The sequence below is a fragment of the Macaca mulatta genome, chromosome 11 (assembly GCF_049350105.2).
Source record: "Macaca mulatta isolate MMU2019108-1 chromosome 11, T2T-MMU8v2.0, whole genome shotgun sequence".
In the NCBI taxonomy this organism is placed as follows: domain Eukaryota; kingdom Metazoa; phylum Chordata; class Mammalia; order Primates; family Cercopithecidae; genus Macaca; species Macaca mulatta.
Window position 1 is genome coordinate 138346697 of NC_133416.1, and position 13974 is coordinate 138360670.

At 44.8% G+C, this 13974-nt stretch overlaps 1 protein-coding gene across 3 annotated transcripts in view; it reads left to right on the top strand.

Moving 5' to 3' along the window:
• The window catches only part of ADGRD1 (adhesion G protein-coupled receptor D1), a 186780-nt gene that overhangs the window by 7488 nt on the left and 165318 nt on the right, over positions 1 to 13974 (top strand). For 2 of the 3 annotated variants that reach the window (XM_001104579.5, XM_077955845.1), the window contains exons 3-4: positions 5424 to 5507; positions 11093 to 11215. In XM_001104579.5, the coding sequence (XP_001104579.3) occupies positions 5424 to 5507; positions 11093 to 11215 (207 nt within the window). Of the gene's footprint in view, positions 1 to 5423; positions 5508 to 8603; positions 8700 to 11092; positions 11216 to 13974 lie in introns of all 3 variants that reach the window. The other variant, XM_028830174.2, reaches the window with a different exon arrangement.

Genomic DNA, 13974 nt, shown 5'->3' on the forward strand with positions numbered 1-13974 from the left:
GGTTTCCCTGGACTCACACAAGGAATAAGTAACAGGCAAGGGGGAAGAATAGGGAAATCTGGAAGAAAAATGGAAAAGGAAAAATTAAAGGTTTTATTACCTTGTTTTGAGTATTAATACTCTGTCTCTCATCTCTGTCTTATGTCTGTGACACACACACACACACACACACACCCCAAACTCAATAAAACATTACATATGGATGATAAATTAATTCTGAAGAACTATGGTGATGTGGGCCTGAATATACCCCTTTCTCTCTCTCTCTCTCTCTCTCTCTCTCTCTCTCTCTCTCTCTCTCTTTCTCTCTCACTCTCTCCCGTTCTTTCTTTTCCTCCTTACCCTCCCATTTTCTCTCTCTGGCTCTGTCCCCTGCTATTTGTTTTCCAGGCTGGGGATGTTTTGGAGTCCTCAAATGGGCCATGGTTTTGCTTGGCTGGCCGACCTGTCTAAGAAGACGTTTAGTCTTTAGGAGAGTTTGGTGAAAATCAAGGTGGTTGCAGAGCTAGGTGGTCTCACGCCACCTTCTCAATGGGAAGGTGCCACAGAGTGCCTTTTTCCCAAAATAATGAGATTTTCTTGCTCTGATGAAATTTGTAGAACTACAAGTTATTTTACTCCTTGAGTTGGAAAAGAAACCTCTGGGCTGAGTTCAGCCCATCCCATTAGCACCACACAATGTTTTATTTTAAAAAAATATGAACATTAAAATTTTGATAGATTTTGCTTTAAAAAAATCTGGATTTCTGACTCCACTTTAAAAAAAGGAAGACCTGACAATCCTGGGCAAACCTTCCCGCAGAGCCGCAATGCTTCGGCATCAGGAGGCACTACTTAATTTAGACAGAGCACAGTTTTCCGCGCCACCTCGGCCTCTCCCGCCCTACGACTCTGGTGGTACCAGCTGATGGTTTCCAGCATCTGCTCTGATGAGTCTGGACTGTGCCTTCCAGCTTGTTAACTACCTTGGATGCCATCCCTGGACTCTGTCCAGTCACTTTTCAGGACTCGCTGGCCCCTGCGGGTGTTACAGCTTGCAGCCCCTTCATTGCTTGTTTGCAGTCAGTGTTGCTAGTTGCAAAACATCTGTGGCAACTGAGGTGTTGTACACTTGTCTGAAGTGCGGTGGTGTGGAGAGAAGGCAGCGTTCTGGCCTCAGCCCCCCTCTTCTCATCACTGGCCGCCTATGAGCCCTGGCTGACTTTGGGGTGAACGAGACACCATCACTTTACTCTGTTAGCCTTTCTGCCAGGACTGATTGTGACCATTTGTAAATGGAAAGAATAGGAAGGGCTTTATCGTCCACAGGGTTATTTTATAAAGACGAGGATTCTGAAGACACATCTGTTCTTTGTATAACAGATGTTATTTCCTTTTACAATTTTTTTTTCCCGGATGACTGGAATAACAAGTCAATGAGGTTTTGTCCTCTTCGAAATGAATATCCTAGATTTTAGGGGGGAAAACAAAGCACAGTAGGAATGAAAATGATTATTTTTGATTTTTGCATTTCAGATTCTTCGTATTGCGTTACAATAGTAGGACTGTCCTCACTGGAAATCAGCTGAAGTCAGGTCTTGCTTTCTAACATGCTACTTTATTTAGATAGGGCTATTTTATTTGGAGAGTAACACGACCCTGAAGTTATTGTTTAGGTACTTCTCCTTAGCTCATGTTGCAGAGTTAACTTTGTTCTTGGCTTACATTTTGAACTTGTGTACATAAAACTGGAGGGACAGATGCAAACTGAAAAGCGGAACCAATGAACGGGATGTGTGCGGACGTTTGGCACCCAGTGGACAAAAATTCAGATATGAGATGGGGTGTATCAGTTCTTATCTGAAAATGGTGGTATGCTCCTAACTACCTATGGCACTTCAGTTGTGAAAGCAAGCCTTAAAATATTTCTAAAGGAATACAGATTGAAAAATTCAAATAGAACAGGAAGATAATGCAACACGAACCTTCTGCTGACACTTTGCACTCAGTTTTTCGATTTCTTCACTCCTAAAACACCAGTATTGGTTTCTGTATCTATCCAGACATCTCTCTCTTCTTCTCTCTCCTCTTCTCTTCTCCATGCCTGCCCTGAACCAACTATATTTTACACAAATAGCTCATAGTATACACATTTTTACCACCTTAATTTTTTAAAACTAGACAATATCAATGAAAGAACATGCTGTCTCAGTGCACTGATGAACCTTAGTATTCGTCCCAGCTGTATTCCAGTCCAGAGTGTAGATGTGCCATATTTATTTAGCCAGCTCTCTGTAGATGAGCATTTAGGCTGTTCTCAGGTTTCTGATACTATTAAAAAATTCTGCAACAAACAAGCCTTTGCACAGAGGTCTTTGATCATGTGTATGAGTGTATCTCTAGAATAAATTCCTAGGGGTGGAATTACTAGATCAAAGGGAATGTATACGTAAAATTGGAATAGATATTGCCAAATTACCCTTCAGAAGGGGTGTACTGATTTGAACTCTCATCAAAAATGTGGTGGAAGTTGCCAGCTTGGTATAGCTAACTTACTGCTTGCCAGTCTGATAGGTGAACTCTGATAAACTCACTGTTGTTTAATATACTTTTAAAACTTATGAGCAAGGTTGGGCATCGTTTGATATATTTATACATAATTTTTATTTCTTTTTCATTAAACTATTTGATTATCTCCTTTGCCTCAATATTCGGTTGGTTCTTTTTAATAGTAGGAGTTTTACCAATATAATCGTTTAATACCTCTAAAAAGAAATCAGTACCCTTCTGTAATATGTATTACATAAACAACACTCCTCGCTTTGATTTTGCTTGATGTTTTTTTTTCTGCACAGAAATTTTAAAAAGGTATGTTGTCACATGTATAGCCTGTTTTCTGCAGAAGCTTTTGTGTTTTATTTTATTACATGGAAATTTTGATCTATCTGGAAATTGTTCTGGTATAAAGAGTGAGGTTGGGATCTTAATTTTTTCCAGGTGGTGAACTGCTTCCAATGCCTTTGTTGAATAATATTTCTCCTCTAATTTAAAAGACCAGCTTTGGGGCCAGGCGCGTTGGCTCACACCCATAATCCCAGCATTTTGGGAGGCCGAGGCAGGTGGATCACCTGAGGTCAGGAGTTCGAGACCAGCCTGGCCAACATGGTGAAACGCTGTCTCTACTAAAAATACAAAAATTAGCCGGGCATGGTGGTGGGCGCCTGTAATCCCAGCTACTCGGGAGGCTGAGGCAGGAGAATCACTTGAACCTGGGAGGCAGAGGTTGCAGTGAGCCGAGATCACGCCACGGCATTGTGGCCTGGGCGACAGCAGTGAAACTCCTCCTCAAAAAATAAATAAGTAAATAAAAAATAAAGGACCACCATTATCACAGACTAAATTTCCGTAGGTGCGTAGGCGTCTTTGCGGATTTTTCTCCCACTGAACTGTGTATCCGTGTGTCGCAATGAGCCATCTTCATGGCTGTAGTTTTATGCTGTAGTTTTATGTGTGTGTCCTTGTGAGTGTGAATCTTCTCTCTTTATCCTCTTCTGTTTCTTCTCCAGATTTTCTAGCTTATTTTTTATATAAACTCCATAATCATATATCTCCCCCACAGAAATTCCCTCAGCATTTTCACAACAGATTTCCTAATACGCATAGATTAAAGGATAGTTGATGACATTGAGTCGGCTTTTCCAGTGGGTTGAATCCTTCATGCATTCAAGGGTTCTTTCATATCCCTCAGAATTGTTATTTTTTGCTTTCTTCATGAAAATCTTGTACAATTCTTATTCTTGTGTTCATAAATATTTTCTTTTTGTTGGCTACACTTATGAGAACTTTTCTTCTTTTTTTGTAGCATTATTGTTGGAATACAGAAAGGCAATTGACATTTGTATATTAAATTTGTACAAGCCTCCTTGCTAAATTCTTTTATTGTTTGTAATAGTGTTTCGCTTACGAAATTCTTTTCTTATTTGTAATAGTTTTCCACTTTGGTTATCAGGCATACATCATTTGAAAATAATTATCTTATTATCTCCTCTTTAAAAAGTTTTTTTTTTTTTTGAGACAGTCTTGCTCTGTCGCCCAGGCTGGAGTGCAGTGGCGCGATCTCGGCTCACTGCAAGCTCCACCTCCTGGGTTCACGCCATTCTCCTGCCTTAGCCTCCCGAGTAGCTGGGACTACAGGCACCCGCCACCACGCCGGCTAATTTTTTGCATTTTTAGTAGAGACGGGGGTTTCACCGTGTTAGCCAGGATGGTCTTGATCTCCTGACCTTGTGATTTGCCCGCCTCGGCCTCCCAAAGTGCTGGGATTACAGGCATGAGCCACTGCGCCCAGCTTTTTTTTTTTTTTTTAAACAAGGAATAACATAAAGATTATTAGTTGGTACTTTTCTATGATCTAGCAGTCATCTGGGGCAGCTGATTATTGTTGAGTCATCTAAACCATTATTCCCATTTCTGGGAATGCATCCCGGAGACTAATCCCAGAGAAGACTAAAATTGTTTGCATAAAGCCACTCATATCAGTGCCACCTGTACGAGTAAGGATGGAAGCTATTGATTGTCCATTAGTAGAAGAATGGTGACACCTGTTATGGGGCAGCCACTCAAGAGAATGTGACCCAAAGTCAAATTATAAGGGCTAGATAGAAACCAAGAAATAATTCATAGAGCATTCAAAGAGAAGACCAGAATAGAAAATAACATACCTGCATAAAGTTATGTTTACTCCAAGTACAAGGATGATGAAGGAAATTTCGAACTGAGTAATGCTGAGTCTGGAGGAAGCATAGAGGGAAAATGGAATGACCGAGACTAAATTGAGAAAGGCTTACTCTGTGAGTATTGTGTCTACAACGAGCTGGCGGTGTGATTTTGTGCAAGACTTTCAGTTCTTGTCTTTTCGAATAGGTTAAGAATTCAATTCTCTTACAGATTATTGTTAGCATGAAATGAGGAAGTGTTTGTTGAGGACCTCAGTGCCTGGCAGACCATTCATGTTAGTTTTCTCCTCTTTTAAAATGGTTTTACCCTTATTTTTTTCTATAGTGTGATTGCATTAGATATTAACTCTAAAACAATAATAAATAACAGAAGGATATGGAACATTCTTATCTGTTCCGGACATGAATGGGCAAGCTTCTAGTGTGTCACAAGTAAGCACAGTGGCTTCTGTTTTCATGCAACAAGAGGCATCTATTCCTATTTACCCTGTTTTGTCCAGTTAAGGAACTATTTACCAGCTTCTAATTTAAGAGTTTCTTTTTCTAACCAAGAGTGTGTATTGAATGTTATTACATACGCTTTCAGTATCTCCCATAGCCATGGTGATCCTTCTACTCTTCCCCCATAATGCGTATGCTAAGCGGTTCTTACCCTTTAGTTCTTTCCTCCCTAATGATGATTTAAAACGTTTATTCTTTTTCCCCAAGGATTTCAGGTCTTGGCGTCTGCTTCCCATTACTGGCCACTGGAGAATGTGGATGGGATCCATGAACTTCAGGATACAACTGGAGGTACAGACACGGGTGCTGAGAGCAGCTGTGGGCCCGGGAAACCCAGGGCCACTGGGGAACATGGGTGCTGAGAGTGGCTGTGGGCATGGGAAACTCAGGGCCATCAGGAGATGCAGGTGCTGAGAGCCGCTGGCCTGGGAAACCCAAGGCCATTGGGAGACATGGGTGCTGACAGCGGCTGTGGGTCTGGGAAACCCAGGACCATCAGGAGATGCAGGTGCTGAGAGCGGCTGGCCTGGGAAACCCAGGGCCATTGGGAGACATGGGTGCTGAGAGCGACTGTGGGCCTGGGAAACCCAGGGCCATCAGGAGATGCAGGTGCTGAGAGCGGCTGGCCTGGGAAACCCAGGGCCATTGGGAGACATGGGTGCTGAGAGCGACTGTGGGCCCGGGAAACCCAGGGCCATCAGGAGATGCAGGTGCTGAGAGCGGCTGGCCTGGGAAACCCAGGGCCATTGGGAGACATGGGTGCTGAGAGCGACTGTGGGCCCGGGAAACCCAGGGCCATCAGGAGATGCAGGTGCTGAGAGCGGCTGGCCTGGGAAACCCAGGGCCATTGGGAGACATGGGTGCTGAGAGCGACTGTGGGCCCGGGAATCCCAGGGCCATCAGGAGATGCAGGTGCTGAGAGCGGCTGGCCTGGGAAACCCAGGGCCATTGGGAGACACGGGTGCTGAGAGCGACTGTGGGCCTGGGAAACCCAGGGCCATCAGGAGATGCAGGTGCTGAGAGCGGCTGGCCTGGGAAACCCAGGGCCACTGAGGGACATGGGTGCTGAGAGCGGCTGTGGGCCCGGGAATCCCAGGGCCATCAGGAGAACAGATGTGGACAGAATCTGCTTTCAAGCCAGGGTGATAGAGATGAACAAATACTTGTGTAACTTCCCATAATAACTATTTCAAAGCTTTTTATTTTTTGTAGAGATGGGGTCTTGCTATGTTGCCAGATTGGTCTCAAGCTCCTGTTTCAGCAATCCTCTGGCCTCGGCCTCCCAAAGTGCTGGAATTAGAGGTGGGAGCCTCTGTGCCAGGCCGCAAAGTATTTTACTAGAATTTTTATAGAGAGAGCTATTACATATTGAATGGCAGAATTCCTGATTCAAAATATGATTAAAATGTGCATTTTCCCCAACAACCTTGAAACAGAAGCTGGCCTGAGGATGCCTCTATATGCAAGTCCAGGTGTCTATTTTCTAGGTTGAATGGACTGGCGTCATCTGCACGCTGGCCACAGCAGGGGCCTATCTGAAGCAGATGTCAAAGGCCAACAAAGACCAACTCACGTGTTTGAAGGGCCTATGCTTCATTCAGCAAATGCATCCCCATCTACCAATCAGCTTCTCCACACATCAGCTCCATTGGAAAAGATTGAGCATCACCTAAGACGTTTCCAATGAGACCCAATTCCAAATAGTCTGTATTTGAGTTAATTCAGACATTTGTTGGTAAGAGAAACCTCATACCTTCCTGGGTATTTTTTTTTTCTCTTTCTAATAAGGACTTTTTAAAAACTGTAAGCTTTGTATGACTTAGGACGGTTTTCCATTTCATTTTTATTTACTGATTGCTCTTGATCATGTCAGATGGCTGATGTGTGCGGCGAGGGTTTGCCGTACAGCAATCCTAGCACGTGCTTTGGTCGTCCCTGTTCTGGTTCCGTGGGAGGCATTTTATTTTTAAAACCATGTATTGCCGGTGACTGTGCTTTCCACACTGGCACACTAGCATTTTCCTTACTCCTATGATTTAATGTGTTGCTGGACATTACTGCTGAAGCTTCTGAAATGCTTCCTTAAAATTTGCACACTGAGAACCATCAGTGCTGCCTCTGTTGCTGGTGTTCTCAGAGTGAGGTGCAGTTGAGCACGCACTCCGTGAAGGGCACCTGCGTGGGTGCCACACGCTGCCTGCCCAGCATCGCTCTCATCCGCCTGCCTATAGGGCGGCAATATGGTCACATTTGGAAACCACCCTAGAGCCAGATGTCTTTTCCAAACGGTTGGCCTGGCAGGGCAGAGAAAGCCCCTGTGTAAGTTTGTTTCATGACCGGTTCGGGTTCAAACAAACCACGTTCCCTTGTTGGCCTCTAGTTTTCTTTTTCGAAGGCCTTTATTTTAAAGCCGTGGAAGGGGGGTCATTTCATCAAGAGGAGCTGTCTTCTTGAAACAGTTCACTGTTCCAGGACCCAGCAATGAAAATGCCAGGAGTTTTTTCAAACAAGAGCTTGAATAACTATCAGTGTCTTGCTCTCCTCACCCCTATACCTGAACTCACTGTGGTGGCTTAAAGCAGTAACTCTTGGTGCTTTGAAACCTTTACCTATGAAAAATTCTTCTCTTAAGGTGATACAATTACAGATACAGTTACACACTGTGGCTGCATTTTGTTCCCTGAATGTATCGACTTCCAGTAAAGCTCTAATAGATCCGTGTTTGTCCTGGAGCACTGCAATGTGGAAGGTTTCTCTGCACTTCCCTGCTGGATGCATTCTCTAGGTTGTAATGCGATGCTGGCATATTTCAATTTGATTACAGGCTTCTTAAGGGAAAAAAGAAAAGAGTCGACCCCATCAGCACATTTAGCTGCTGGGGACAGGCGAATGGCTTTGGCAAGCCTTTGGAGGATGTGCAGCTTTGTCGTTTGTTGCCGAATTCTCCGTCGTTTTGTCCATTTGTCATCATTCACGCAGTTGTTTCCATGCAGAGTGTGTGTCTCATCAGTTCTTGTGACATCATAACCATTCATCCTTTTGTTGAGCCTGTGTTATAAGTGGCCAAGTTCAATTTCATATCTCTCAACTAAGTATCCGCATAGGGGTTGAAGCTGGAAAATTAGAACTATCACACGTGGCCAAATTCAGCAGCCATCACGCCCTGGCGTGTGAGCTGAGTGGGGTCATTGGAGTGGCCGAGCTGCTGACCAAAGTTAACAAGGGTGGTGGAGGCTGGGAGATGTGCGGTCCAAAGAGAAAGTCCAGGTGCTCTTGGATGAAAGAATCATCCTCCTGCTGCCTGCTGCAGGTTGAGAGATATGTTGGTCCCATTTGTCTTTTGTCTCACTCACTCGCTGTGCTTTTTCTTTTTGTTGTTTCACCCAGCGTCCCGAACCCACAAGCTCACTGTGCTTCCTTCCCGTAATGCTACCTTTGTGTATTCCAATGACTCTGCCTACTCAAATCTCTCTGCAACCGTAGGTGAGCATTTACGTACTTTTGTTCTTCGTTCTGTCAAGTTTGGATCTACGATGAATTCTGAGGCCAATTCTGTTTGGTAGTATCTGAATTCACTATGTCCTGGCTAGCAAGTGAGCAAATGTCCCAGTCAAGAGAGCAGATCCAAGGTGTTAAAAAATAACCACTAGGGTTAAGTCTAAAGGAAGATTGCAATACATTAGAACAGGGGTCCCCAGTCCCTGTTACCAATCCGTAACACTGGCACCAATCTGTAGCCTGTTAGGAACTGGGCTGCACAGCAGGAGGTGAGTGGTGGGTGAGTGAGTGAAGCTCCATCTGTACTTACAGCTGCTCCTCATCGCTTGCGTTACTGCTCGAGCTCCACCTCCTGTCAGATCAGCGGCAGCATTAGATTCTCTTGGGAGCACAAACCCCACTGTGAACTGCACATGCGAGGGATCTAGGCTGCACGCTGCTTATGAGAATCTAATGCCTGATGATCTGTCACTGTCTCCCATCACCCCCCGAGGGGGCTGTCAAGTTGCAGGAAAATAAGCTCAGGGCTTCCCCTGATTCTACATGATAGTGAGTTGTGTAATTATTTCATTACATATTACAGTATAATAATAATAGAAATAAAGTGCACAATAAATGTAATGCACTTGAATCATCCCCAAACCATCCTCTCCAACCCGTCCATGGAAAAATTGTCTTCCGTGAAACCGGTCCCTGGTGCCAAAAATGCTGGGGACCACTGCACTAGAAGGTATATACATTCTTTCAGGTTCCCAGGATCTTCTAAGCCAGCTGCTTGTTTTCAGAACAAAACAGACACAAGATGAGACCTTTTCTAAACATAGAGTTTGTTTGGATTTTTCAATGAATTGTCTTCTTTGGGGGAGGAAAGCAGGCCATTTTAACGGAAAATTAAAGTTAATTAAAAAAATACCTCATCAAACATTTGATTTCTTGTAAACATTAAAATCAGCCTTTCGTCCGTAGCTGGACTTTAAAAAAATCGTCAGAAGCTGTTTGTGAAACATATACCCACGAGAATCATGGTTAAATTATTTTCTTATTTGATAACCTCCAGAGCCTACATGGCTCAACATGAAGCTCAAAGCAAAAGGGGTAATAGCAACTGAGGTATTTATTAGATCAGCATAGTAGCTAGTTCTGACCCTGTCGATCTTACCCTGTGATCCTTTTCAACACAGAAACTGTCTGCTCTTTCAACTGTAAGGTGATTGGCTTCCAAAATTAATGTTGCCAGTCAAGGGGTTTATACAGCCTGGCTCAATTATGCAACTACTAGTGATCCATTTAACCTTGCAATACATAGGTCTCCATCAGCAAAAATGAGATAAAATTAAAAAATGAGTTTAAAAACAGTAAGGAAAACCACTGAGGTCCCTTGAATTGGTTATCCATGTGACAATGTAGCTGGAAAGCCTGAGCTGGGGTTGGGGTCAGGTCCGCAGACCCTGTTAGCTCTCCCGTGTGTCTTCAGCTGGGCTGACGGCTGCCAGGGGCTCAGACATTCTCCCCAGCCCATGTGGTAGCAAAGATCTGTGAGCGACTGTGACCCCAGTTAACAATAAATGCCTACTCCTGATTTTTATAGTCTTCACTTATCTATTCTGTAAACCGTTTACCCCACACCCTCACCATCAGATCCCCTGGCCATGGGAACGGGACACAACAGGATGATTGGACGGGGCAGTGCCCCTCGGGATTTGTGGCCAGCTGGGCTTGTCACCTGCAGGTTCTCCTGGGACTATGCAAAATGTTACTTGGGGTTTTCCTCCTAGTGCCTGAAAATGGGTTCTGCTAAAATCCCAAATCTACCTGTCCAGGTTCAGGGGATTTCAATTAAAACTCAAAAGGAGAAGGAGTTCAGCTGTAGTTCCAGGTTCACACTTGCACTGAAATGTTCCACTTGGAATGCTCAGCATGAGGACGGGAGTGGGGAGGACTCAAAAAGCAGGTAGGCACAGCCAAACTCCAGGACAGGAGGCTGTTGCCACGCCACGCTTGGTAACCCATCTGTTGGCAAATACCACAATTATCACATCATCATACGATATGATATGCAATATGAAATCTATATGCAAATATGAAATCTATATTTGTACATAATACCTGCATATTATGTACAAATATATTAATATTATTTAATGTTAAATTTTTACCTGACACATACACGTAACTTATTTACAATTTAATTACTAATTAAATATTACTGATGCTATGAATATTCATATTATAGAATAATATATGTTATAAATATATAATTAGAAAGATCAATAATACCGCATACTTACACAGAAGTTATTTGTAGGTCTGACACACATCTTCAGACTTTTAATCTCAGAAGGTTATTAACATATAATGTTGTCATTTTTTTTCCTTAGATATTGTGGAAGGGAAGGTCAACAAAGGCATTTACCTGAAAGAGGAAAAGGGAGTCACGCTTCTCTATTACGGCAGGTACAACAGCTCCTGCATTAGCAAGCCAGAGCAGTGTGGCCCTGAAGGTGAGTAGCTGATCCCTGCGGCATCTTTGTCATGCATTTCATTATCAGGGAGCACCTGCTCCTCTGGCAACTGGCAGATGTGAACCTGAGGTTCTCATCAATTGCAGAATGCGTGAGAATGTCAATGACAGATTGGAGGGCAGGGGAGGGAGGAATACAGGCAAGGAGGTGACTAAGCAGAGACTTGTCCTGGTGGCTGGAAGTTATAACATCCTCTTACAGCGATGTGAGATCAAAATACTTAATCTTGTAAAGGAGGGGAAAAAAACCCTTCCTAAAAAACAGATACAGCAGTGTCACAGTGGGGATTGGACAGGGTCGCGGCGTTTCTGGGAAGGAAATTGATGGTGTGGCACCTGCGGTGTGATTTCTGGCTCTGGGATGTTGACAGCGAGCGGGCAGGGCATACCCTCGAACACTCGTGCCTGGTTTTGGTTCTTTTACATTCATGGAGAGGGGCTGGGCCATGGCTCGACCTGTCCTGGCAGGCGGTCACAGGCCTGTGGCTAACGTCGTGCCGTGGACAGAGCAGAGATGCAAAAGAAACACCGGGAATCGACTTGCTTTCGTTTGCTTTTACTGTGTGAAGTGTAACCTGCTCTCTCGTATCTAGGTTTCAGGCAATGCACGTCTGGACCACATTGCAAATTTTCTGGGAAATTGTTCTCTGCCATCCAAACCAGCTTGTAGCCTTCAAGTTCCTTTCTCCTAGGCAAAAAGAAAATTATGATTTCTAGGGAGGAACAAAGCTGACTGCAGGCCTTGTACGAAGCTCTGAGGCATTTAGGACATCAGATGGCCTTCTGTGATGAGTTCATTGTACATGATTGTAGGACAATACGGACTATGTTCCAGTAAAAATAAACAACAGCTTAGCAAGGCAAAAACATGTGGGAGGACACATCTTGGGCTTTGTGGAAACCAGAATTTTGAGCAATGGTTATGAGGCCCAAAACCACAGTCAGGTTTACAAACTCATAGTTTGAGCTGTTCCTGAGTTCAAACAGCTCCATAAACATCCCAGGCTTATTTGTTTTTACAAAGTGAAAAACAACCATGGGCTCGGCGTGGGCTCAGTGGCGGGGCGAGGAGGACAGGAGAGTAATGTGTGCTCCTTCCTTTCGTTGGATTTGGGAAGCGCGGGCATCTCTGCGGTGGCTTTTTCTGGGTTTCTAGGGAACAGCTTCTCTTGGGAGTAGAGGCATCCCGAAAGCTCCAGCAGCCACACTGGAATCAATCTCATTTGAGGACAAGGATGGGGCAGGCGCCAGGGGTCCCAAGGCCTGGGACTATCACAGATCACGAACCCAAGACAGGAGACTGTGATGGGACCAGCGGGAAATCAAAGCTACTGGACAAGTTTTGTCTGCACGCCGAGGTCACTTGTGAGAGCCCTCTGAGCTGATTCTGGCGTGTGGCTGTATTCGGTTGGACGGGCATCGGGTTAAAATTTTAAAATTAGCTGTCAACATTGAAAAATAGGAAATTTTCACAGATTTCCAGTTTTTCTGGAGAAATCTCCTGACTTCTCTGGCTGGCTGGAGCTAAGTCGTGGTGGCCCCGGGCTTCTGTCTCCAGTTCCCCTCAGCCCCCACCAGACTTCTCGACTCTTCCAATGATCTTCAGGTTGAACAGAGCCTGTCCGCAGCGTGAGCTCTGGGGCCAAAAGGCGTGGGTTCCACTCTCGGTTCCGACCTGTTCGTGGGGGTCTTGGGCAACCGCTGCTTCCCTCTGAAAAGCCTGATCTGTAAAGTGAGTGAATGAAAGGACCTTCCCATGGAGTTGCTGTGAAGACTGGAGTAACTATTACAGCGTATTCCGGGCACACGGTTGGTCCAGTGTCGAGGGGTCGTTTGGATTTATCATTCGTGTGTTAATGATTCCAAACTTCCCCTTCTGCACAGAGTATATTTTCTAAGAACCCCACTTTGCCTGCTTGGAGGGTGACTTCTGACAGAGGGCCGTTGTGGTTGAGCCGATCATAATAGTTGCATACCCTTGTTTTGAGCCCCGACTCTGCAGCACCACTCCTTGTTCTAATCCCAAACATGTATTCACTCATTTCATGCCCCCAACATGAGACACACAAGAACCTGGGGGGAAGAAAGAGCCATGAACTCGGGCTTCATGTCCCACTGTTGACAATTTCTTGTGTGTCGTGGTTAAGCGGAACTTTTAAGATCTTTTTCACGTGGCCACTTTCTTTAGCGCATGGCAAGATATAAAACAAAGCCTGGGGTGCGGTGCCTCACACCTGTGATCCCAGTGCCTTGGGAGTCAGAGGCAGGATGACTGCATGAGCCCAGGAGTTCGAGACCAGCCTGGGCAACACAGTGAGATCTCGTCTCTCATTTAAAGAAAAAGAAAAGGAAGGAAACAAAGTCAGGAAACCTTCAATCAACGCTAGCTGGGTGAGAGGCTGCTCTTGTGAGGCCTGATGCAGATCAGGTGGGGCATTTCTCATCGTGCCCCCGCTGGGTCTTGAGTTCAGCTTCATAAGGTGACCGGGCCATGAGCCTGCACCAGGGCCGTGGCATGCCTTTTCAGCTCTCCTCTGCCATATCCTTGGCTCAGGTGGATTCTCCTGGGGCCCTGATGAGCTTGTACTTCTGTGTGCGGGAGAAAAAGCCATGAACGGGGAAGACCTGCCCAGCATTTTCCAAATTAAAGTCCCTGTAGCAGGAGGCAGAGGAGGCCTTCTCAGGGGGCACTTGGAGCAACTAAAACAAAAATTAATGGTTTTGTTTTTATTTTAATAT